The following is a 22909-nucleotide window of genomic DNA, read 5'->3' on the forward strand; positions in this document are numbered from 1 at the left end:
TTATTAAGCAGGTTAATTCCATGTTGTCCTTCAATGGATTCTAAAAGTGTTTTCCATGAAATACCTAATTGTTTCTCTGTTGGCATTTTTTTATGCATTACAGCACATGAAACAACTAAAACTTTTTTTTTTTTTTTTTTTTTTTAAGCAAATGTTCAATCAATTAGCTCACAACTTGTAACACCACTTAAAGGTGCAGTCTGCAATTACTGTAACTGGCAGCCCATCACTGAACATAACAAGCACTGAATAAACAACAGAGCACCCATTCCTCTGGCACCTGTTTTGTTTTCAACAAAAAAACTGTATGTGGTTCAAGTGGTGCTGTTTCCAAATTGATAAGCTCCCATCAAAGCACCACTGCCTTTTGATAACATTTTTACCAACATGAAATTATGATAAACAGTAATTTTCCTAGCTTTCCCAGCAAAGGTACAGACTCAGAATTTTTTAAAGGCACAATCATAATTCTATTGTTTATTAACAAACAACTCAGTTGCAAACTTAAAATCATTATGAGTGTTGAAATGCATAAGGTTTAATTTAATAATGTACCTACTTGTAATAAAATATCTGATCTGATAAATTCCAAAAGAATGTTAACAAAACCAAACTGAGCTAGAACACCTATAGGTGTTCAATAGTATTGTATATGAAAACATATAGGGTACAACCACTGATATATATATATATATATATTAGTCATTCAATCACCAATTTTATATCTGAAATCTGCATGTATGTACATCCCTACAACGTAAACGTCCCACACATGTAATTATTTAAAGTCTGAATTTTTCCTGTTTCTTCAAAAGCCCGAGCGAGTTATGTGTATCTATATCAAACAGTATACACCTCTAACAAATTTCATCAGTGAACAGATCAGCTGAATATAAACAAGTTCTACAAAATTGTAAAGTGGGATCACATCGAATGATCCAATCACAATGGAGCTTAATTTGTTTATAGAATACTTGAGATGTTATGAAACGTCAAGTGTGATTGAAATAAACAAGAAATGGTTCACTCTTTCATAAAGAGGTTATTTTAAGCATTATCTCAATTTTGTTACTCAAAAAAGCATCTTGCTGTCAAAAGTATTTGCATAATTTGACAAATTGTGCCCTATAACTACTGCCACTGTATCTACATGAAATCACTAAAAACCCCTGGGGACCTTTTACCCCAAGTGAGGGACTTTTACCCCAGGTGTGGGGTAAAAGTCCCTCACGCCACCTTTTAAAGAAAAAAAAAAATTATTAATTTGATTCAAAACAACCTTCTGTTGTTATTTCTTTTCACACAAATCATGTTGCTTCATCAGTATTCAATAAAAATAAATGTATTTCTTGAATCTTGAGACACTTTGTGACCAGAAAAAAAGCTAATTTTCCTTAAGGTGAGCCTTTAGCACCATTGTACCCTACTGTAACTCAATAAATAGTGTAAATAGTATTCAAAACAGAAGCTGCTTGCAACACAAATCACTGATCTCACAAAAAGGAGCTTTGATAGTCCATTTGTTAGGCTTTGTTCACATGCAGGGAAAATCAGATTTTTCAAACTGCAAGTGTGCAACTGTGGCCACAATAGGCTAGTAACAATGCAAACTTCCATAGGTTCACAATGCATAGATAAATTAGCTATGGATGTTTTGCCATTAATTATGTTTTTAATGAGGTCGGTTTACAAAAGCTGAAAATTCTGTTTGTAACGTTCCTACAGCATGGCCCTTCGAAATGCCCTGCAAAGGCATCATTTATGACGTTTGGATTTGGAACGCAGTACGTATTCTTGTTGCGAAACCTTACGTAACAACCCCTTGTGGACAACGAATGACGAAAAAACATGAGATCCAGTCTAACCATTCAGACTTAGACACATAAAAAAATAAAAATAAAAATAAACAGATTTTAATCTGATTTCAAACCACCTACGAATGTGGTTTGGATCAGGCTTGTAAAACTTGGTTCCATGTGCTTTTGTCCTGTTCAGACTACTAAAACCTTAAAAGATTTGAGTTGGACAGGCCAAGATAATCTGATTTTGTTTCTACCTGTATGAACATAGTAGAACACAATTAATGCATTTAGAAATACTGAAGATGTGTTTTAAACATGAGCCACTTGAAATATGTAAAATTAAATGTAGCATTTATTTTTGAGAGTTGTTTCAGCTTTTACCTGTTATGAAATGAATAAGCAGTTAAAATCAGCAGTTTTAAATTCAATTCAGCCATTAAAAAAAGCTCAAACTCAACAAACAAAAAAATGAAACAATTAATTAATAAATAAAATGTCACAACCTGATCTGTTGAAAACTGAAAGCTGTTGGACAGTCATATGTTTAATTGGCCTTAGTAACACCGTCTACTCTACTGTGAATACATGATCTGACAGAGACAAAATACAGTACAGGGATGCATCTAGACTTTCAGCCAGTATTAAAATATCTGATAAACAAATATTAAGCATTAGAAATTAGGTTTGTTTTGTTCATAATTACATTACATTTTATCTTGTTTTCTTTTCTATTTAAACAAATCTATACAACATATGGTTAGGGTTGTAAAGAGTAAACTGGTTTGTGAGATTTTATGACATCAGACTAGCAGTTTAAAATATGAGAATCTTACATACACTCACCGGCCACTTTATTAGGTACACCTGTCCATCTACTTATTCGTGTGATTATCTAATCAGCCTATTGTGTGGCAGCAGTGTAATGTATAAAATCATGCAGATATGGATCAGGAGCTTCAGTTAATGTTCACATCAACCATCAGAATGGGGGAAAAAATGTGATCTCAGTGATTTTGACCATGGCCTGATTGTTGGTGCCAGACAGGCTGGTTTGAGTATTTCTGTAACTGCTGATCTCCTGGGATTTTCATGTGCAACAGTCTCTTGAGTGTATAGAGAATGGTGTGAAAAACAAAAACAACCAGTGAGCAGCAGTTCTGTGGATGAAAACACCTTGTTGATGAGAGAGGTCAACAGAGAATGGCCAGACTGGATAAAGCTTACAGAAAGGCTAAGGTAATTCAGATAACCCCTCTGTACAATTGAAGTGAGCGTAATAGCATCTCAGAATGCACAGCACATCGAACCTTGAGGCGGATGGGCTACAACAGCAGAAAATCATGTTGGGTTCCACTTCTGTCAGCCAAGAACAGAAAACTGAGGCTGAAGTGTGCCTATCATTTGTGTACTTCAGCAGAAATCCAGATTTATCTTTTTTTTTTTTTTCCAATCATCTACTGTCCAGTTTTGGTGAGATAATGCCCACTGCAGCCTCAGCTTCCTGATCTTAGCTGACAGTACTGGTACCTGGAGGGGTCTTCTGCTGCTGAAGCCCATCCACCTCAATGTTCAATGTGTTGTATGTTCAGAAATGCTTTTCTGCATAGAACTGTTGTAACATGCGTTTATTTGGGTTACTGTCACCTTCCTGTCAGCTTGGACCAGTCTGGCCATTCTCTGGTCATTAACAAGCCATTTTTGCCCACAGACCTGCTATTCGCTGGATGATTTTTGTTTTTCGTACCATTCTCTATACACTATAGAGGTCACATTTTTTCCCCATTCTGATGGTTATTGTGAACATTAACTGAAGCTCCTGATCCATATCTGCATGATTTTATACATAACACCGCTGCCACACGATTTGCTGATTAGATAATCGCATGAATAAGTAGATGTACAGGTGTACCTAATAAAGTGGCCGTTGAGCGTACATCTTACATGTTAATTAGTATTTAATAACATCCCTCTTGTGAGAAATATCACATTGAGTTGTTTTATGTTGTATTCATGTTATAAACTTTGTGATAGTCTAAATTCCATATTGATCTCTCCATGCTTTTGAGTTGTCACTGGGCTCATTTAGGTCAGAAACTCCTCACTGTCCTTGGCTTTCAGATTCCACCTTCCTTCTTCTGTCTCTGTCTGTGTATTTGTTTCCTCTTCTGCCCCCTCAGTCTGAGATTCTGACTGGGCTAGTGCTTCTTCACATTCCTCACTCTCTTCTTCCCGGGTGCGGAACAATAGCTCTCCCCCCTGGATGACCTGCTCAGTGGTTTGCCATGTGCCGTCTCCTGCATACTGCTGGTAGAAGTCTGAGTCTGCCTGAAACATGACCAGGGCCTGGGCAGTGTGTATGCGCACATGCTGGGCAAGGGAGCTGGCATCCAGGAACTTCTCACCACAAGAGTCACATGCATACAAGATATGGGTGTTCGGATCTGCAGGTACAGAGTTGCATTGATGTGTTGATTCAGATACAATACAGAATGATACAATATGATACAGTAAGATAAAATCCCTGAATTTCAAAGATAAGCATTACCCATGCAACAAAGCAAAATGCCCCAGGAAATGAGATGTACAAACTAAATATATGTACGTATCAATCCAAATAATAAAAAAGCTATGATAATATAATGTAATGTAATATAATTAGGGCTGTCGATCGATTAAAATGTTTACATGTCATGCTGATTATTTAATCGAATTAATTGCACATATCAATATTTGCCAAAAATAAAATAGTTCGTCATTCTTTCCTGTTGTCACAAGACGTGTTTTTACGTTCCGTCTGCGCTATTTTTAATTGTATTGTCGGTCTATACACATATGCATCAGACAGATGCTTTTGAAACATCTCACTTGTTTTCAGTGTCATAAACGATGTTTAAAAGAAGTTGGGAGAAAAAAATGTGTCTTGAGACCACTGCATTCTGTTATGCTTGGTCCAGCTGTCAACATGACCTGGATCTCATGAGCTGCTTCTGAGGTTTGTTTAGATGTTCTGACAGCCCTCTGTTGGCACTGCTCATAAAACACAAAGTTACATGTACTTCGATTGCTCTGATAGTAGGAAAAACATACTTTTATTACGGTTTACGTTCAGGTGAATTTTTTTAACAAACTTTTTACATAATTAATCACAGTTAATTAAGGTGTTACATCGACAGCCCTAAATATAACATGGCATAGCATACATAATAATAATGCAACATAATAATAAAGCTATACTTTCCTCACCTGCCTCCTGCACTTTTTCCACTGCTTTTGTGATCTCTGCTTTCAGTGCCTCCGTTTCATCTGCTGATACGGCGGTTGTCACCGGCACCACTATAGGATCAAGAACAGCAAATAATGTCAGGAGACCATCCAATCGCCATTACTGTCAAGCTCAGATTTAGTAAACTTAGCATATTCCCCTTAGTATTATTTTTGCACCACCTTAGTATACAAGACACCATGTTATAACTCGAACATGGTACACGAATCATGATTCCTTGTGTCAGTTTTATTAAAACACCTCTGTCATTCTCTCACCAGTCAGCTGTGCTACAGCACTGGCAGCCAGAGCCTCTGTGGCCAAAGTCACAATGTCATCGGTGGTGACAGTGACTATGTTGACTTCATTACTGTCGAGCTCTGAGCCTGGGGTGTCAGGCAGCAGTTTCTCTTCCCCATCCTCCTCAGAAACCACTAGTCTCTTCATTCCAGCGTTCCCCTGGTGCACAGTCTTCACGTGGGAACGAAGGTTGTCCACGCGGTTGAATCCTCGACCACATTTATCACACAGAAAAGGTTTCTCCCCTGTGAACAGGAAGTCACAAGAAGGCACTGCTTAAAACCTTGCTGCAAAAAGTTTATATCTTAATCAGTATTATTTTCATGTTTTCCAGGAAATATATCAAAACATCCTTAAAAGAAGATGGATTTACTTGAGAAGTAAAATTGTGTTGGATAGTAAGACTTATTTTCAGAGACTACAGCATCTTAAATAAAATTTATTTTCTAATTTTAAGCATAAAGCTAATTAAATTTAGTAACTTTTAAGCAGAAAAAGAGAAAAAAACTTTTTTCCAATTAAGATAAAAAACAACAACAACATAACGTATCTTTCCTAATTTTAGAAGAGCACATGCAAAATCCTTAGAAAGATAGGTGGGCATGTGGCATATGCTTGCATATGCCCTAGATTACACTACTGTGCTCCTCAAGTAAATGTTGTCAATTAAAATCTTGTTTTAATAATGTTTAAATATTTTTAAACAAGACAAAAATACTGATTACTGATTACTGATAATAAAAATGAATTTTTGTAGTGTAGAATATTTTAAAATAACCTCTCTATACTGGACATATCAATAGTGTTACTTCTCGTACCTGTATGAATAATGATATGTTTGGAGAGATCTCCCACATTGACAAATGCTTTGTTGCAGGTTTGGCACTTGTGTGGTCGGATATTGTCATGGTGACGGATGTGATTGGCCAGCTGACTGGACTGCACAAACCTTTGAGGTGTGACAATTATCAGAATTACTCTTATCATATAGAACCATTGTGAATCTAAGCAAATCATTCATGCATTGTCTTACCTTTTGCCACAGCGGTCACACACATACGGTTTCTCCCCAGTATGTTGACGAACATGAGCAATGAGTGAACTGGCCTGCGTGAAGCCCTTTCCACAAATCAGACACAGACAAGGCCTTTCTCCTGAAAGAGAAAAACAGGGACGGTCAAATAAACTCTGAATTTTAAAAAGATTCATGCACAAGGACATAAGGAACAATTCTTACCTGTGTGGATGCGCACATGTCTCTGCAAGGCTCCGGGGTCTGCAAAAGCTCTCTGGCAGTGCATGCAGACAAAGGGTTTTTCACCACTGTGCACACGTAGGTGTCTCTTTAGGTTTCCTGTGGACAAAAAATAGAGGTACATAATTTAATGCAACTTTTATTTTATTTTATTTTTTAATTTTTTTGGAATTTGGGCAAACTTTATATTAGATGTCTTTAACTACCATGTACTTAAGCATTTGATACAATGTACTTATTATGTACATACATATTGTTGCATTGTACTTACATTTAAAGTACCTGCATTTAAATACATCCATAATAACTCTGTTAAAGGGATAGTTCACCCAAAAATGAAAATTCTCTCATCATTCACTCACCCTCATGCCATCCCAGATGTGTATGACTTTCTTTCTTCTGCAGAACACAAATTTTGATTTTTAGAAAAATATTTCAGCTCTGTTGGTCCATACAAGTGAATGGGTGCCAAAATTGCGATGCTCCAAAAAGCACATAAATGCATCATAAAAGTAACCCATACAACTCCAGTGTTTTAATTCATACCTGCTTCAGAAGCGATATGATAGGTGTGGGTGAGAAACAGATCAATATTTAAGTACTTTTTTGCTAGAAATTCTTCTCCTTGTCCAGTAGGGGGCAATATGCAGGAAGAATGTGAATAACCAAAAACACAAGAAGAAGACTGTGAAAGTGAAAGTTAAAGTGGAGATTGATTGAGCAGGGAGGAGAATTTATAGTAAAAACATTACTTAAATATTGATCTGTTTCTTACCCACACCTCTCAAATCGCTTCTGAAGATATGGATTTAACCACTGGAGTCATATGGATTACTTTAATGCTGATATATGTGATTTTTGGAGCTTCAAAATTTTGGCACCTATTCACTTGCATTGTATGGACCTGAGAAATTCTTCTAAAAATCTTCATTTGAGTTCAGCAAATGAAAGTCATACACATCTGGGATGGCATAAGTATTAGTGACCTAAAAATAGTGCACAATCTTAAGTATTTCTTATTTATTTTACGTAATACATTTTATTTTTTTCAAAATTCTAAAATCTTTTTTTCTAAATCCTTTCTGTTAATTTACAGGTTTAAATTAGATTTTGAATCCAAAATTTTCAGTGTGGTCTCAGACTTTGGATCCCACTGAATATAGTGTATCCACCTCACTTTTCAGTGTGACTAGGGTGCCGCCATTATCCTCCTTGAATGTGGACATCTTCCGGTATAAGCCACCTCCAGCTCTTTTAGTAACACAAAAATACTATATTATGTTGCTTTATATTGCAGGCTGGCAATATCTGTCATCATATTATTATCATTAATCATTATTTTCATAAACACATTGGTTTGTAGCGCAAATAGTTTGACCGTTTATCGCATTTTGCCGTCGTTTTATCACACTCTGTTGCACAGGCAGAACGAATGAGACATCAGGTGCTGATCGCACTTTGAAATTAATAAATAAAGGCAACATCAGAGGTTTTGCAGATAAATATGAATGGAGGTTTACATGGAGACATTAAAAAACTGCATTGTCACACTCTCTGTGAAGCAAATTTTATTACCATCTCTTCAATAACAATGCACAGCAAAAAGTAAATACTTATATGTACTCTTTTACTATAAATGCTGATGTTAGAAAAGTATCCGACATTAGGATATTTTTCGGCTTTACATCCTGTGGTTGTCTGATCATTTATAAGCCCATATCACTAAATTCTGGTCTTATTATCCCTCTAGTTATTTACAATGTGGTCAATGACAGCGGAACTTTGTCAGACTGGCTGGAAACGCAGCCACTTGCTTACTTCCGCGTTGCAAAATAAGGTGGATCCAGTATAATGTTTAAAACTCACCTGAGGTGGTGAACTGTTTTCCACACTCTTTACATTTAAGAGGCCCATCTGCAATGTGGATCTTCAGGTGAGCTTTCAGGTTGCCCAACTGAAAGAGATCAATTAACTCTATTTGTAAGTCCACTGCTCAACAGAAAAAGACAGATTTGTCCTCAGTAGTGGTATAACTTGATCCCTCACCTGGTTGAACTTCTTGTCACAGTGTGGACATTTGTGACCCTTGTTTGTGTCGTGGGTCTCTAGATGTCGCATCTTAGCAGTAGGGTCAGAAAAGGCCCGTTCGCAGTATTCACAGGGGTAGGGCTTCTCTCCGCTGTGCACCAGCTGATGCCGCTTCAGGTTTCCAGACGTGGTGAAGAGCTTCCCACAGTCCTCACAACTGTACTGGGCCTCGCCTGTGTGCCGCTTCCTGTGCAGGTTCAGTAGACTGATCTGCCGGTAACTCTTTCCACATGTTGAACAGCAGTATGGCTTCAGAGGACTGGAGAGACAGAAGTGGGCATTACACAATGAAATTTCTTCCATAGATGTGGTTAACGTGACACAACAGAACTGTAATGCTCCCATTGTAATCAATGAATCTATCTACACTGTAGGTAATCAACGTTGCTTGCTTCGTTCATTATCATGAGTGTCTTTGTTGCGCCACATTGCTTGCTTGCACTGTAGATGTTAGATGAGATGGTGTTTCTTCATTTAGATAGTAGAAGAGGGTAAGATTTGCACAATAGAGAAGCACACTATCTGTATAAAGGACTCACCTGTGTGTTTTTTCATGTGCTTTGCAGGCGGCTGGATCAGAGAAGGCTTTGTTGCAGTCTCTGCAACTAAATGGCTTCTCACCAGTGTGAATGCGCATGTGACGTTTAAAGTTGCCTGCGTGCGTAAACTTCTTCCCACAGTCCTGCAAGAAACATTAGCTACATAGCTATATCCTCATAGGACCAAAGGGGAGATTTAAACACTACTGTCTTAGAGTTACCAAACGAACACACTCTTACCCCACATTTGTGAGTGACAGAGCTATAAGCTTTGGATTCACTGCGCTCAGCTCCAGGCTTCAGGCTCTTTCCCTCCGAACCTGTCGTTTCTCCATCTTCTGTCTCCATCTCTTCTCCTTCCTCCTCCAATTCCTCCTCTCCTTCTCCTTGATCCTCTCCATCATCTTCCTCTTCAATGGTCTCCACGATCTCAGCTTTTGGCACACTTTCCTCACTATCATCAACTGTTTAACAAAGTTTCTAACAGTTAAAGAAAAATACTAAGACCTAAATAACCATTCTTATATAGGACAAATGTTTACCTTGTGTGGATAGGTGAACAGTTGCATATTTCGACTTGCTTCTCCTTGTGCTAAGATAAGACCATTTAGCTTTTACCCTCTGGGAGTGTCCTGTAAGAGCAGGTATAGTGTCACACAAAAACTTTATTGTGAGATGGCTAAAATAAGCAAAAGCACTCAGGGCAGAGAAGGGATACTGACTGGGAGTGTAGTCTTCATCAGAAGGGTCGTCTTGATATTGTGGAATCTCTTTTGTGGCATTTTCTTCCTCCGTTTCTGTCTTGGCAGCTTTCTTTTGTCTGGTGTGGTGGCTGAGCTTGGACTGCCCACTAACTTTGCTCACAGCTCTCTGGGTCTTTGAACTTCGCTTCTCAGGTGTGTTACATGCAACCTCCTGTGTTTCTGAATCTGTTGTTTCAGACTGTGAAGGAGCTTCTTTCACTTCAGGTGCTACATCCTGAGCCACGGCATGACTCTCCTGCTCCTCCTGGGATGTTGCATCCTCTGTTTTCCTTACAGATCTTGGTTGTTCCTCTATGGGCCCCTTTACTACTATTTTACATGAACACACATGAGGAAGAGCAGCCATGAAAAACATGTTACAGTACCTTTTGTAAAGGAATGGTTCACCCAAAGATTCTCTCATTATTTACTCCCCCTCATGCCGATACAGATGTGTATGACTTTCTTCTGCAGACCACAAACAAATTTTTTTTGAAGAATATCTCAGCTCTGTAGGTCCATACAGCACAAGTGAATGGTGGCCAAAATTTTGAAGCTCCAAAAAGCACATAACGGCAGCATAAAAGTAATCCATACGCCTCCAGAGGTTAAATCCATATCTTCTGAAGTAATATGATAGGTGTGGATGAGAAACAGATCAATATTTAAGTCCATTTTTACTAAAAAAATCCCCACGTTCACATCCACGTTTTTCTTCTTTTGTTTTCTGGTGATTCGCATTCTTCATGCATATCGCCACCTACCGGTCGAGGCTGGTCAAAGGTGGAGATTTATAGTAAAAAAGGACTTAAATGTTGATTTGTCATAAATATCTGGGATGGCATGAAGGTGAATAAAAAAAGAGAGAATTTTCAATTTTGGATGAACTATCCCTTTAATTACCAACATACAATAATGTGAACTCTACTAACCAGGCTTGGATGATGAAGGGACAGCCACTGACTGAAAAGCACAACAAGCATTGACAATTTCCTGCATCTGAAGGAAAGTAGCTACAGCAAGCACATCCTCCAAGTTCTGAGAGTTCAGAGTGAGCTTTGCTGTGTACATAAACTCAAGGACCTGCTCAAGACCTGTAAAACATTAAATCCATTGAAAAAAAAAAAAAGAATTATACACACACACACAGTTGTGCTCAAAAGTTTGCATACCCTTGGAGAATTGGTAATATATGTACCATTTTTAAAGAAAACTTGAGTGAGCAGGCAAAACACATTTCTTTTATTTCTTATGGGTTTCATATTCAACTGTAGGTTATAACAGAATGGCACAATCATAAAACAAAACATGGCAACAAAGAAAAAAATGAAATGACCCTGTCCAAAAGTCTGCATACCCTTAGTTCTTAATACTGTTTATTGCCCCCTTTAGCATCAATGACAGCGTGCAGTCTTTTGTAATAGTTGTCTATGAGGCCCCAAATTCTTGCAGGTGGTATAGCTGCCCATTCGTCTTGGCAAAATGCCTCCAGGTCATGCAAAGTCTTTGGTCGTGTTGCATGAACCGCACGTTTGAGATCTCCCCAGAGTGGCTCAATGATATTAAGGTCAGGAGACTGTGATGGCCACTCCAAAACCTTCACCTTTTTCTGCTGTAACCACTGGAGGGTCAACTTGGCCTTGTGCTTAGGGTCATTGTCATGCTGGAAAGTCCAAGAGCGTCCCATGCGCAGCTTTCGTGCAGAAGAATGCAAATTGTCTGCCAGTATTTTCTGATAACATGCTGCATTCATCTTGCCATCAATTTTCACAAGATTCCCCGTGCCTTTAGAGCTCACACACCCCAAAACATCAGTGAGCCACCACCATGCTTCACAGTGGGGATGGTATTCTTTTCACTATAGGCCTTGTTGACCCCTCTCCAAACATAGCGCTTATGGTTGTGACCATAAAGCTCTATTTTGGTCTCGTCACTCCAAATTACAGTGTGCCAGAAGCTGTGAGGCATGTCAAGGTGTTGTCGGGCATATTGTAACCGGGCTTTTTTGTGGCACTGGCGCAGTAAAGGCTTCTTTCTGGCAACTCGACCATGCAGCTCATTTTTGTTCAAGTATCGTCGTATTGTGCTCCTTGAAACAACCACACTGTCTTTTTCCAGAGCAGCCTGTTTTTCTCCTGAGGTTACCTGTGGGTTTTTCTTTGTATCCCGAACAATTCTTCTGGTAGTTGTGGCTGAAATCTTTCTTAGTCTACCTGACCTTGGCTTGGTATCAAGAGATCCCGAATTTTCCACTTCTTAATAAGTGATTGAACAGTACTGACTGGCATTTTCAAGGCTTTGAATATCTTTTTATATCCTTTTCCATCTTTATAAAGTTCCATTACCTTGTTACGCAGGTCTTTTGACAGTTCTTTTCTGCTCCCCATGGCTCAGTATCTAGCCTGCTCAGTGCATCCACGTGAGAGCTAACAAACTCATTGACTATTTATACACAGACACTAATTGCAATTTAAAAAGCCACAGGTGTGGGAAATTAACCTTTAATTGCCATTTAAACGTGTGTGTGTGTGTCACCTTGTGTGTCTGTAACATGGCCAAACATTCAAGGGTATGTAAAGTTTTGATCAGGGCCATTTGGGTGATTTCTGTTATCATTATTATTTAAAAAGGAGCCAAACAACTATGTGATGATAAATGGCTTCATATGATCACTATCCTTAAATAAAAGACAGATTTTTTTGCATGATCAGTCATATTTTCAAAATCAATGCCAAAACTTCACAATTTCTGCCAGGGTATGCAAACTTTTGAGCACAACTGTATAATATATATATATATATATATATATATATATACACACTACACACACACACACACACACACACACACACACACACACACACACACTGACAGCCAAATGTTTGGAATAATGAACAGATTTTGCTGTTTCGGAAGGAAATTGGTACTTTAATTCACCAAAGTGGCATTCAGCTGATCACAAAGTATAGTCAGGACATTACTGATGTAAAAAAAACAGCACTACCACTATTTGAAAAAAGTCATTTTTGATCATATCTAGACAGGCCCCATTTCCAGCAGCCATCACTCCAACAACTTATCCTTGAGTAATCATGCTAAATTGCTAATTTGGTACTAGAAAATCACTTGCCATTATATCAAACACAGTTGAAAGCTATTTGGTTTGTTAAATGAACCTTAAAATTGTCTTTGTGTTTGTTTTTGAGTTGCCACACCATGCAATAGACTGGCATGTCTTAAGGTCAATATTAGGAAAAAAATGACAAAAAAGAAACAGCTTTCTCTAGAAACTCGTCAGTCAATCATTGTTGAGAAATGAAGGCTATACAATGCTTGAAATTGCCAAAAAAAAAAAAAAAAAAAGAAAACTGAAGATTTCATACAAAAGTGTACACTACAGTCTTCAAAGACAAAGGACAACTGGCTCTAACAAGGACAGAAAGAGATGTGGAAGGCCAGATGTACAACTAAACAAGAGGATAAGTACATCAGAGTCTCTAGTTTGAGAAATAGACGCCTCACATGTCCTCAGCTGACAGCTTCATTGAATTCTACCCGCTCAACACCACTTCCATGTACAACAGTAAAGAGAAGACTCAGGGGTGCAGGCCTTATGGGAAAACTTGCAAAGAAAAAGTCACTTTTGAAACAGAAAAACAAAAAGGAAAGGTTAGAGTGGGCAAAGAAACACAGACATTGGACAACAGATAATTGGAAAAGAGTGTTATGGATCTTAACCCCATTGAACTTTTGTGGGATCAGCTAGACGGTAAGGTGCGTGAGAAGTGCCCGCAAGACAGCCACATCTATGGCAAGTGCTACAGGAAGCGTGGTGTGAAATGTCACCTGAGTATCTGGACAAACTGACAGCTAGAATGCCAAGGATCTGCAAAGCTGTCATTGCTGCACTTGGAGGATTTTTTGATGAGAACTCTTTGAAGTAGTTTAAGAAGTTCTGAAATTTTTTTCAAATAGTAATTTTTCACGTTATTAATGTCCTGACTATACATATACATTGTGATCAGTTGAATGCCACTTTGGTGAATAAAAGTACCAATTTCTTTCCATAAGAGCAAAATCTGTACATTATTCCAAACTTTTGGCCGCCAGTGTGTGTGTGTGTGTGTGTGTGTGTGTGTGTGTGTATGTATATATATATATATATATATATATATATATATATATATATATATATAATTGAAGAAAAAAACAATAATATTTAGTCAAAACAATAAACATAATATATAAGATTGTGTAAAGCTCTCCATAAAAAAGTAAGCCTACCTGCGGCATTGCTGATATCAAGATGAACAACATCATTCTGGTCCAAAAAGAGAGTGCGAAAGTATGCACTACATGCTGCCAGAACTGCCTTATGGGCCTTGAAGTCTATTCCATCTACCACAAACGTGCAGTCACAAAGAACACCCAACTGACGTTGTTCATTTAGTTGCCCAAGGACTTTCGCACTATGCCAGGGAAAGTCCATGGCTGATGGAGTGGATTGAAGGTTCATTAGGTGGGAGTACCCTGATGTGTGATAAAAAAGAAAAGGACAAAGAATTTATTTCATTTCTACATGTTGCTTTTACACATGAAGCTCACAAACAAATTTTGTCCCTGTTGTGCTTTTCAAAATAATTAATTTTAGCGAAGTTATACTGAATAGCTAGATATTTAGTCAATTTTGATGTTGGCTTGACAAAGCCTGGCCTTAAAGTACAAAAATATAGATAGATAGATAGACATATATATATATATATATATATATATATATATATATATATATATATATATATATATATATATATATATACACTATATTGCCAAAAGTATTCGCTCACCCATCCAAATAATTGAATTCAGGTGTTCCAATCACTTCCATGGTCACAGGTGTATAAAATGAAGCACCTAGGCATGCAGACTGCTTCTACAAACATTTGTGAAAGAATGGGCCGCTCTCAGGAGCTCAGTGAATTCCAGCGTGGTACTGTGATAGGATGCCACCTGTGCAACAAGTCCAGTCGTGAAATTTCCTCGCTACTAAATATTCCACAGTCAACTGTCAGTGGTATTATAACAAAGTGGAAGCGATTGGGAATGACAGCAACTCAGCCACGAAGTGGTAGGCCACGTAAAATGACAGAGCGGGGTCAGCGGATGCTGAGGCGCAGGTCGCCAACTTTCTGCAGAGTCAATCGCTACAGACCTCCAAAGTTCATGTGGCCTTCAGATTAGCTCAAGAACAGTGTGTAGAGAGCTTCATGGAATGGGTTTCCATGGCCGAGCAGCTGCATCCAAGCCATACATCACCAAGTGCAATGCAATGCGTCGGATGCAGTGGTGTAAAGCACGCCGCCACTGGACTCTAGAGCAGTGGAGACGCGTTCTCTGGAGTGACGAATCACGCTTCTCCATCTGGCAATCTGATGGACGAGTCTGGGTTTGGCGGTTGCCAGGAGAACGGTACTTGTCTGACTGCATTGTGCCAACTGTGAAGTTTGGTGGAGGGGGGATTATGGTGTGGGGTTGTTTTTGAGGAGCTGGGCTTGGCCCCTTAGTTCCAGTGAAAGGAACTCTGAATGCTTCAGCATACCAAGAGATTTTGGACAATTCCATGCTCCCAACTTTGTGGGAACAGTTTGGGGATGGCCCCTTCCTGTTCCAACATGACTGCACACCAGTGCACAAAGCAAGGTCCATAAAGACATGGATGAGCGAGTTTGGTGTGGAAGAACTTGACTGGCCTGCACAGAGTCCTGACCTCAACCCGATAGAGCACCTTTGGGATGAATTTGAGCGAAGACTGTGAGCCAGGCCTTCTCGTCCAACATCAGTGTCTGACCTCACAAATGCACTTCTGGAAGAATGGTCAAAAATTCCCATAAACACACTCCTAAACCTTGTGGAAAGCCTTCCCAGAAGAGTTGAAGCTGTTATAGCTGCAAAGGGTGGGCCGATGTCATATTAAACCTTATGGATTAAGAATGGGATGTCACTTAAGTTCATATGCGTCTAAAGGCAGGTGAGCGAATACTTTTGGCAATATAGTGTATATATTATACTGTATATCATATATTATTTTCATTCAATGGATTTAACGTTTTACAGGTCTTGAGCAGGTCCTTGAGTTTATGTACACAGCAAAGCTCACTCTGAACTCTCAGAACTTGGAGGATGTGCTTGCTGTAGCTACTTTCCTTCAGATGCAGGAAATTGTCAATGCTTGTTGTGCTTTTCAGTCAGTGGCTGTCCCTTCATCATCCAAGCCTGGTTAGTAGAGTTCACATTATTGTATGTTGGTAATTACAAGGATAGTTCTCCCAAAATTGAAAACTCTCTCTTCATTTACTCACCTTCATGCCATCCCAGATGTGTATGACAGATCAACATTTAAGTCCTTTTTTACTATAAATCTCCACCTTTGACCAGCCTCGACCAGTAGGTGGCGATATGCATGAAGAATGCGAATCACCAGAAAACAAAAGAAGAAGAATGTGGATGTGAACGTAGAGATTTTTAGTAAAAATGGACTTAAATATTGATTTGTTTCTCATTCACACCTATCATATCACTTCATATACGTATATATATGCGTGATTGATTAAATATGTTTAGCGTGTATTCAGTGTAACTTTAGGCTATAACTTACTCATTCTGGGAGATCCATCAGAGGACAGTAATCCAGCGGCAAAAATATTTTACACATGAGATTATGTCCATAAAATGTGGAAAAAGTTAATATTTTAATTATTGTAGATCTTCATTTATTCATTGTTTGCATTTTCTGTTGAATTTAATGCTGTTTGAGAAATAAAGAATCTGTGTTTTTCTTGCGAGTGAGAAGAGTGCTTCAGCCTAAATCTATCTCCCTCTGTTCCTTGATGTAGGTTATTTGTACATATTCTCTCACGAGTGTCATCCACACAAACTGCTGAACCCAACATTAACATATAATTTTGTTTTCTTTTATTTAGAAAGTAACAGAATTCTTTAACAAGTTTGCTATAAAAAAAGTTATTTATCATGATTGACTACATTTCTCCTGCACCCATTCAAGTTCATTTTACCTTATTGTCATAACAACTGTTCGTGATGAAGTCAGAGTTTGTTGGTGTTTGTTGGAAAATCATACCAGACTGCTCAAACATTCTGAGACCCAACAAATGCTGATAGAATGAAAACAGCCTCCAACAAATGGCAACAGGGTGAACACACTGGCAAAACCCAACAACTGTTTGATAGAGCAGTGTAAAATGGCCTTTAAAAAAGACATGGCACTCTAAGAAGTGGCGGATGATGCGCAGATGATGGTGAAGCATGGAGGTTGCAGCATCATGTTGTGGGGGTGCTTTGCTGCAGGATGAACTGGTGCACTTCACAAAATAGATGGTATCATGATGAAGGAAAATTATGTGGATATATTGAAGCAACATCTCAAGACATCAGCCAGGAAGTTAAAGCTCTGTTGCAAATGGGTCTTCCAAATGGACAATGACTCCAGGCACACCTCCAAAGTTGTGGCAAAATGACTTAAGGACAACAAAGTCAAGGTATTGAAGTGGCCATCACAAAGCCCTGACCTCAATCTGATAGAAAATTTGTGGGCAGAACTGAAGCAAGGAGGCCTACAAACCTGACTGTTACACCAGTTCTGTCTGGAGGAATGAGCCAAAATTCCAGCAACTTATTGTGAGAAGTTTGTGGAAGGATACCCAAAAAAATGTTTGACCCAAGCTAAACAATTTAAAGGCAATGCTACCAAACATTAACAAAGTGTATGTAAACTTCTGACCCACTGGGAATGTGATTAAATAAATAAAGGCTGAAATAAATAATTCTCTCTACTATTATTCTGACATTTCACATTCTTTTTTTTTTGTTTTTCAAAAAAAGTCCTTGTGGTGGCATAGTGACTCACCTCAATCCGGGTGGTGGAGGACAAATCTCAGTTGCCTCCGCATCTGAGACCGTCAATCCACGCATCTTATCACATGGCTTGTTAAGACTCCCTAGCAACCGGGCCAATTTGGTTGCATAGGAGACCTGGCTGGAGTTACTCAGCACGCCCTGGATTCGAACTCGCGACTCCAGGGGTGGTAGTCAGCGTCTTTACTCGCTGAGCTACCCAGGCCCCAATCGACATTTCACATTCTTAAAATAAAGCAGTGATCCTAACTGACCTAAGACAGGGAAAGTTTTATATTATTAAATATCAGGAATTGTGAAAAACTTAGCTTAGAGTTAAATTTGTTTGGCTAAGGTGTGTGTAAAATTCTGACATCAACTGTGTATATACACTACCGGTCAAAAGTTTTGAAACACTTACTCATTCTTTATTATAATGTTTTTTCACATTTTAGAATAAGAGTAAAGTCATCAAATCTATGGAATAACGTAAATGGAACTATGGGAATTCTGTTGTGACTAAACAAAATCCAAAATAAATCAAAACTGTGTTATATTTTAGCATCTTCAAAGTAGTCACCCTTTGCCTAGAATTTGCAGACATGAACTCTTGACATTTTCTCAACCAACTTCTTGAGGTATCACCCTGGGATGCTTTTTAAACAGTATTGAAGGAGTTCCCATCTATGTTGGGCACTTATTGGCTGCTTTTCTTTATTATTTGGTCCAAGTCATCAATTAAAAATAAATAAAAAAATAAATAATAATAATAACAATTATATTATATTTTTGTCTACAAAACTAATTTCAAACATTTAAGCATACGCCTTCAGATCAAAAGTTTTTTAAGATCATGAGAAACATTTCAGTCAAGTGTTTCAAAACTTTTGACCAGTAGTGTGTGTATATATATATATATATATATATATATACACATAGGCAAGAAAAACCCTTTGAAATTACCTGTATTTATGTATGAATTTGTCTTAAAATCTGGTTTAAAATCAGAAAGTTACAATAATGAACAAACACAATCTGTTTTAACTAATAACACAAATTATTGTATTGTTCTTGTACATATTGAATACATCATTCAAACATTCACAGTGTAGGTTGGAAAAAGTATGTGAACCCCTAGGCTAATGACGTCAACAAAACCTAATTAGAGTCAGGAGTTGGCAAACCTGCCATCCAATTAATGAAAAGAGACTGGAGGTGTCGGTTAGAGCTTCTTTGACTTATAAAAAGCACTCAAAAAGTTGAAGTATGCTATTCACAAGAAGCATCTGCTGATGTGGACAATGCTTTGCAAAAAGGAGATCTCAGAAGACTTACGATCAAGAATTGTTGCTTTGTATAAAGCTGGAAAGGGTTACAAAGTTATCTCGAAGAGTTTAGCTTATCTAACTGTGGACAGATGAATATTTGTCTATAAATGGAGACAATTTAGTACTGTGGCTACTCTCCCTAGAAGTGGCCGTCAAGCCAAGATGACTTAAGGGCACACCACAGAATGCTCAATGAGGTAAAAAGAAGCCTAGAAAGGCAGCTAAAGACCTGAAGGAATCATTGGAACTGGTTCATGAGTATACTATATGGAAAACATTAAACAGGCATGGTGTCCTTGGCAGGACACCACAAAGGAAGCCACTGTTTTCCAACAAAGACATTGCTGTGCGCCTGAAGTTTGCCAAAGATGACCCTGACACTCCACAACACAACTGGGAAAATGTTTTGTGGACTGATGAAACTATGGTTGAAGAACACGCAGCACTATGTATGGTGTAAAAAGGGCACTGCACACCAACATGAAAACATCATCCCAACGGTGAAGTACGGTGGAGGGAGCATCATGATTTGGGGCTGCTTTGCTGCTCCGGGGCCTGGACTGCTTGCCATCATTGAGGGAAAAATGAATTCCTACAGGATAATGTCAGGGTTTCTGTGCACCAGCTGAAGCTCAGTAGAAGTTGGGTGATGAAGCAGCACAATGACCCTTAACATCAAAGTAAATCCACTACAGAATGGCTTAAAAAAAAAAAAAAGAAAATCCACCTTTTGGAGTGGACCAGTCAGAGCCCAGACCTTAACCCAATACAGATGCTGTGAAAGGACCTCAAAAGAGCCATTCACACCAGACATCCTAAGATTATGGCTGAGCTGAAGCAGTTCTGTAAGGAAGAATGGTCCAAAATTCCTTCTGAATGTTGTGCAGGTCTAATCCGCAGCTACCAGAAACGCTTGGTTGAGGTTATTGCTTCCAAAGGAGGATAGATCACTTATTATATCCAAGGGTTCACTTACATTTTCCACAGCACTGTGAATGTTTAATGGGATGTGTTCAATAAAGACAGTAAAGATTATAATTGTTTGTGTGTTGTTAGCTTAAGCACATTGTGTTTGTCTATACTTATGACTTTGATAAAAATGAGATCACATTTTATGACCAATTAATGCAGAAAACAAACTATTTCCAAAGGGTTCACATACTTTTTCTTGCCACTGTGTGTGTGTGTATATATATATATAACATTATTATAGTAAGAATGTTGGAATGTTAGTTAACAGGATAGGTCATCTAAAAACAAAAATTCTCTCATTTACTCAACTTCATGCCATCCCAGAGGTGTATACCTTACTTTCTTCTGCTGAAGAGAAATTAAGATTATTTAGAAAAAAATATCTCAGCTCTGTGGATGAGACAGATCAGTATTTAAGTCCTTGTCTTTTTTACTATAACTTTCCACTTTCACGTTCAGATGTGAACGTGAAACTAAAAAGGCCCCATACGTGACTTAAAGATGTGAAAGTGAAAGAGGAGATTTATAGTAACAAAAAAAAAAAGGACTTAAATATTGATCTGTTTCTCACCCACACCTATCATATAACTTCTGAAAACAAAAATTTAACCACTTGAGTCGTATAGGTTACTTGTATGCTGCCTTTATGTGCATTTTGGAGTTTCAAAGTTCTGGCCACCATTCACTTGCATTGAACGGACCTACAGAGCTGAAATATTCTTCTAAAAATCTTCATTTGTGTTCTGCAGAAGAAAGAAAGTCATACACATCTGGGATGGCATGAGGGTGAGGAAATGATGAGAAAATTAAAAATAATTGGGTCAACTATCCCTTTTAGTTATTATTTTAAACATAAGGGGTGTAACAGTTCTATTTTATAGATCAGTTCTGTTGTCACTGTGATTGTCAACTAATAAACACAAGTGTTCAATATCACATACACCAGAGATATGTTCAAAAACCAAGAGCGATATATCCAAAATTAGCACCAAAAGATCTTCAGTGACAAGTCATAAAGATGTTCAAAGTCGGTGGGGTTGCAATTTAGTCTCTTTTAATAAACTTGTTATTCCTTTGAACAGAGTTATCTAATCTACCATGCACATGTATCCCTTTATGGCGCATCGGTCTCGTTATGATTCAATACGTGTTTACCGCCAGACATTAATCACCGAAGAGACTTATGTACATCAACAAATATCAACATGTAACACTGAAGTGTGTGTTTCTATGTGACCCTGGTCTGTTTATCTCTAGCTCGCTAGAGACTATGAGTCCTGCAGTCAAATTCAATCTATCGTCAAATGCCCAAGACAAGTTGCGCAATGATGTCACATTGTCTGGCTGACAGTAAATATGTCTAGAACATATGGTGTGCAACTGCGCCATTCCCGAACAAGAATGTGTTTGACGATGTTGCGGATTGATTATGAGTCCTCTCTCTCTCTCTCTCTCTCTCTACTCCGGGATTAATTCAGCGTGCCTAACCTTCCTGGAGCAAGATGGCGTTGACACAGAAGGGTTGAAATCCTGCTATTTCTTTGTTTGTTTTTGCCCCCGCTTTCGGTTAAACGCTACTCTGGAGGGTAGTCTTAAAAGCTATTAGAAGATTGTGTCATGTTTTACCTTACTTTCCTTATCAGGAGGACGAATAGCTTTCCCAGACTTCACCTTTTCCGTCCAATCGAGTGTTTCGGTGATCGATCTCGATGCTCCGCCATCTTCCGCTCACTGATCGATTGATTGTGTCCGAGCGAATGGCTGACGGCTTAGCACATCTACGCATGCGCGAACGCGTACCGTTATTGTTTTGACCACATGAGGGCGAGCTTGAGCTGTTACTAAAAACAGTGTGTTCTCATCATGGAACCAGAGTGAAGAAATGTGCATAAAACAGCACGTAATTAGTTTGAATTTGGGTAATTTTTGCATTTTAAACACTGCATCGTGTTACTTTATGATCTGATAATGCAAAGTGATATATGCCACTCTAGAAATAGAATAAAGGGGTAAGCACAACAGATTGTGGCAGGGCATTTAGTGAATATTTCAACTGTTCCATCAGTGAACTAAAAAGCTAGCTGTGGGCAAAAATGGGCAGGCCTATTTCCTGAATAATCCTTCCGATTGGGTTGACATTTAAATGTGTTTCAGTTAAATATGCACATAATATATATATATATATATATATATATATATATATATATATATATATATATATATATTTGTATGTCCCTAATTCACGTAACCAAATAAGATCTTTATAGCATCCTTATGTTTCTGCCTTTTCGAAGCTTTTGAAAATGTCCCTTCAAGACTTTTTATCTCTGCTACTTATTTATGTATATAACTTATAGTAAGTTTCATTTTCACTATAAGAAACCATAGGGATCACATTAAACTATTAATTTAACAAAAGCAAGGTTAGACACTAGAAAGAGATATGTCTTTATATGTACAATAGCCGTTGTTTCGCATACATTTGTGTCTGGTGCAGAACAGTGACAGGTTGATGGATGACATAAAGCACAAAAAAAATAGAAGATGACTAGACTGAATAATGACAGTGGACTCTATTTATAGAAAAAGTATTCAGAGCCACATAGAGTACCTGTTTGATCATGATGTCCACTTTAATGGAAACAGGCATGGACCAAATCATTGTCTCGCAAGCTCAAAATATTCAGATCAAATATTCATCATGACACTAGG

At 38.2% G+C, this 22909-nt stretch overlaps 1 protein-coding gene across 3 annotated transcripts; it reads right to left on the reverse strand.

Moving 5' to 3' along the window:
* Positions 1–3666: 3666 nt before the first annotated feature.
* On the reverse strand, positions 3667–22094 carry LOC127418993 (zinc finger and BTB domain-containing protein 17-like). Of its 3 annotated transcripts, none has more exons than XM_051659996.1 (15): positions 21824–22094; positions 14274–14519; positions 10922–11083; positions 9969–10316; positions 9789–9878; positions 9487–9710; positions 9247–9389; positions 8666–8966; positions 8486–8573; positions 6602–6718; positions 6398–6518; positions 6183–6313; positions 5343–5609; positions 5046–5135; positions 3667–4243 (listed from the first exon to the last, which is right to left on the reverse strand). In XM_051659996.1, exons 2-15 carry the CDS (start codon positions 14503–14505, stop codon positions 3885–3887), a joined length of 2673 nt encoding a protein of 890 aa, XP_051515956.1. In that variant the 5' UTR covers positions 14506–14519; positions 21824–22094; the 3' UTR covers positions 3667–3884. The 3 variants fall into 3 exon arrangements, with proteins under 3 accessions (XP_051515956.1, XP_051515954.1, XP_051515953.1); XM_051659994.1 differs by having other exon boundaries at positions 9969–10319; positions 21829–22093; XM_051659993.1 differs by having other exon boundaries at positions 9969–10319; positions 21824–22092.
* Between the last annotated feature and the right edge of the window lie 815 nt (positions 22095–22909).

This window comes from Myxocyprinus asiaticus, chromosome 28, assembly GCF_019703515.2.
Source record: "Myxocyprinus asiaticus isolate MX2 ecotype Aquarium Trade chromosome 28, UBuf_Myxa_2, whole genome shotgun sequence".
Taxonomy (NCBI): Eukaryota; Metazoa; Chordata; class Actinopteri; order Cypriniformes; family Catostomidae; genus Myxocyprinus; species Myxocyprinus asiaticus.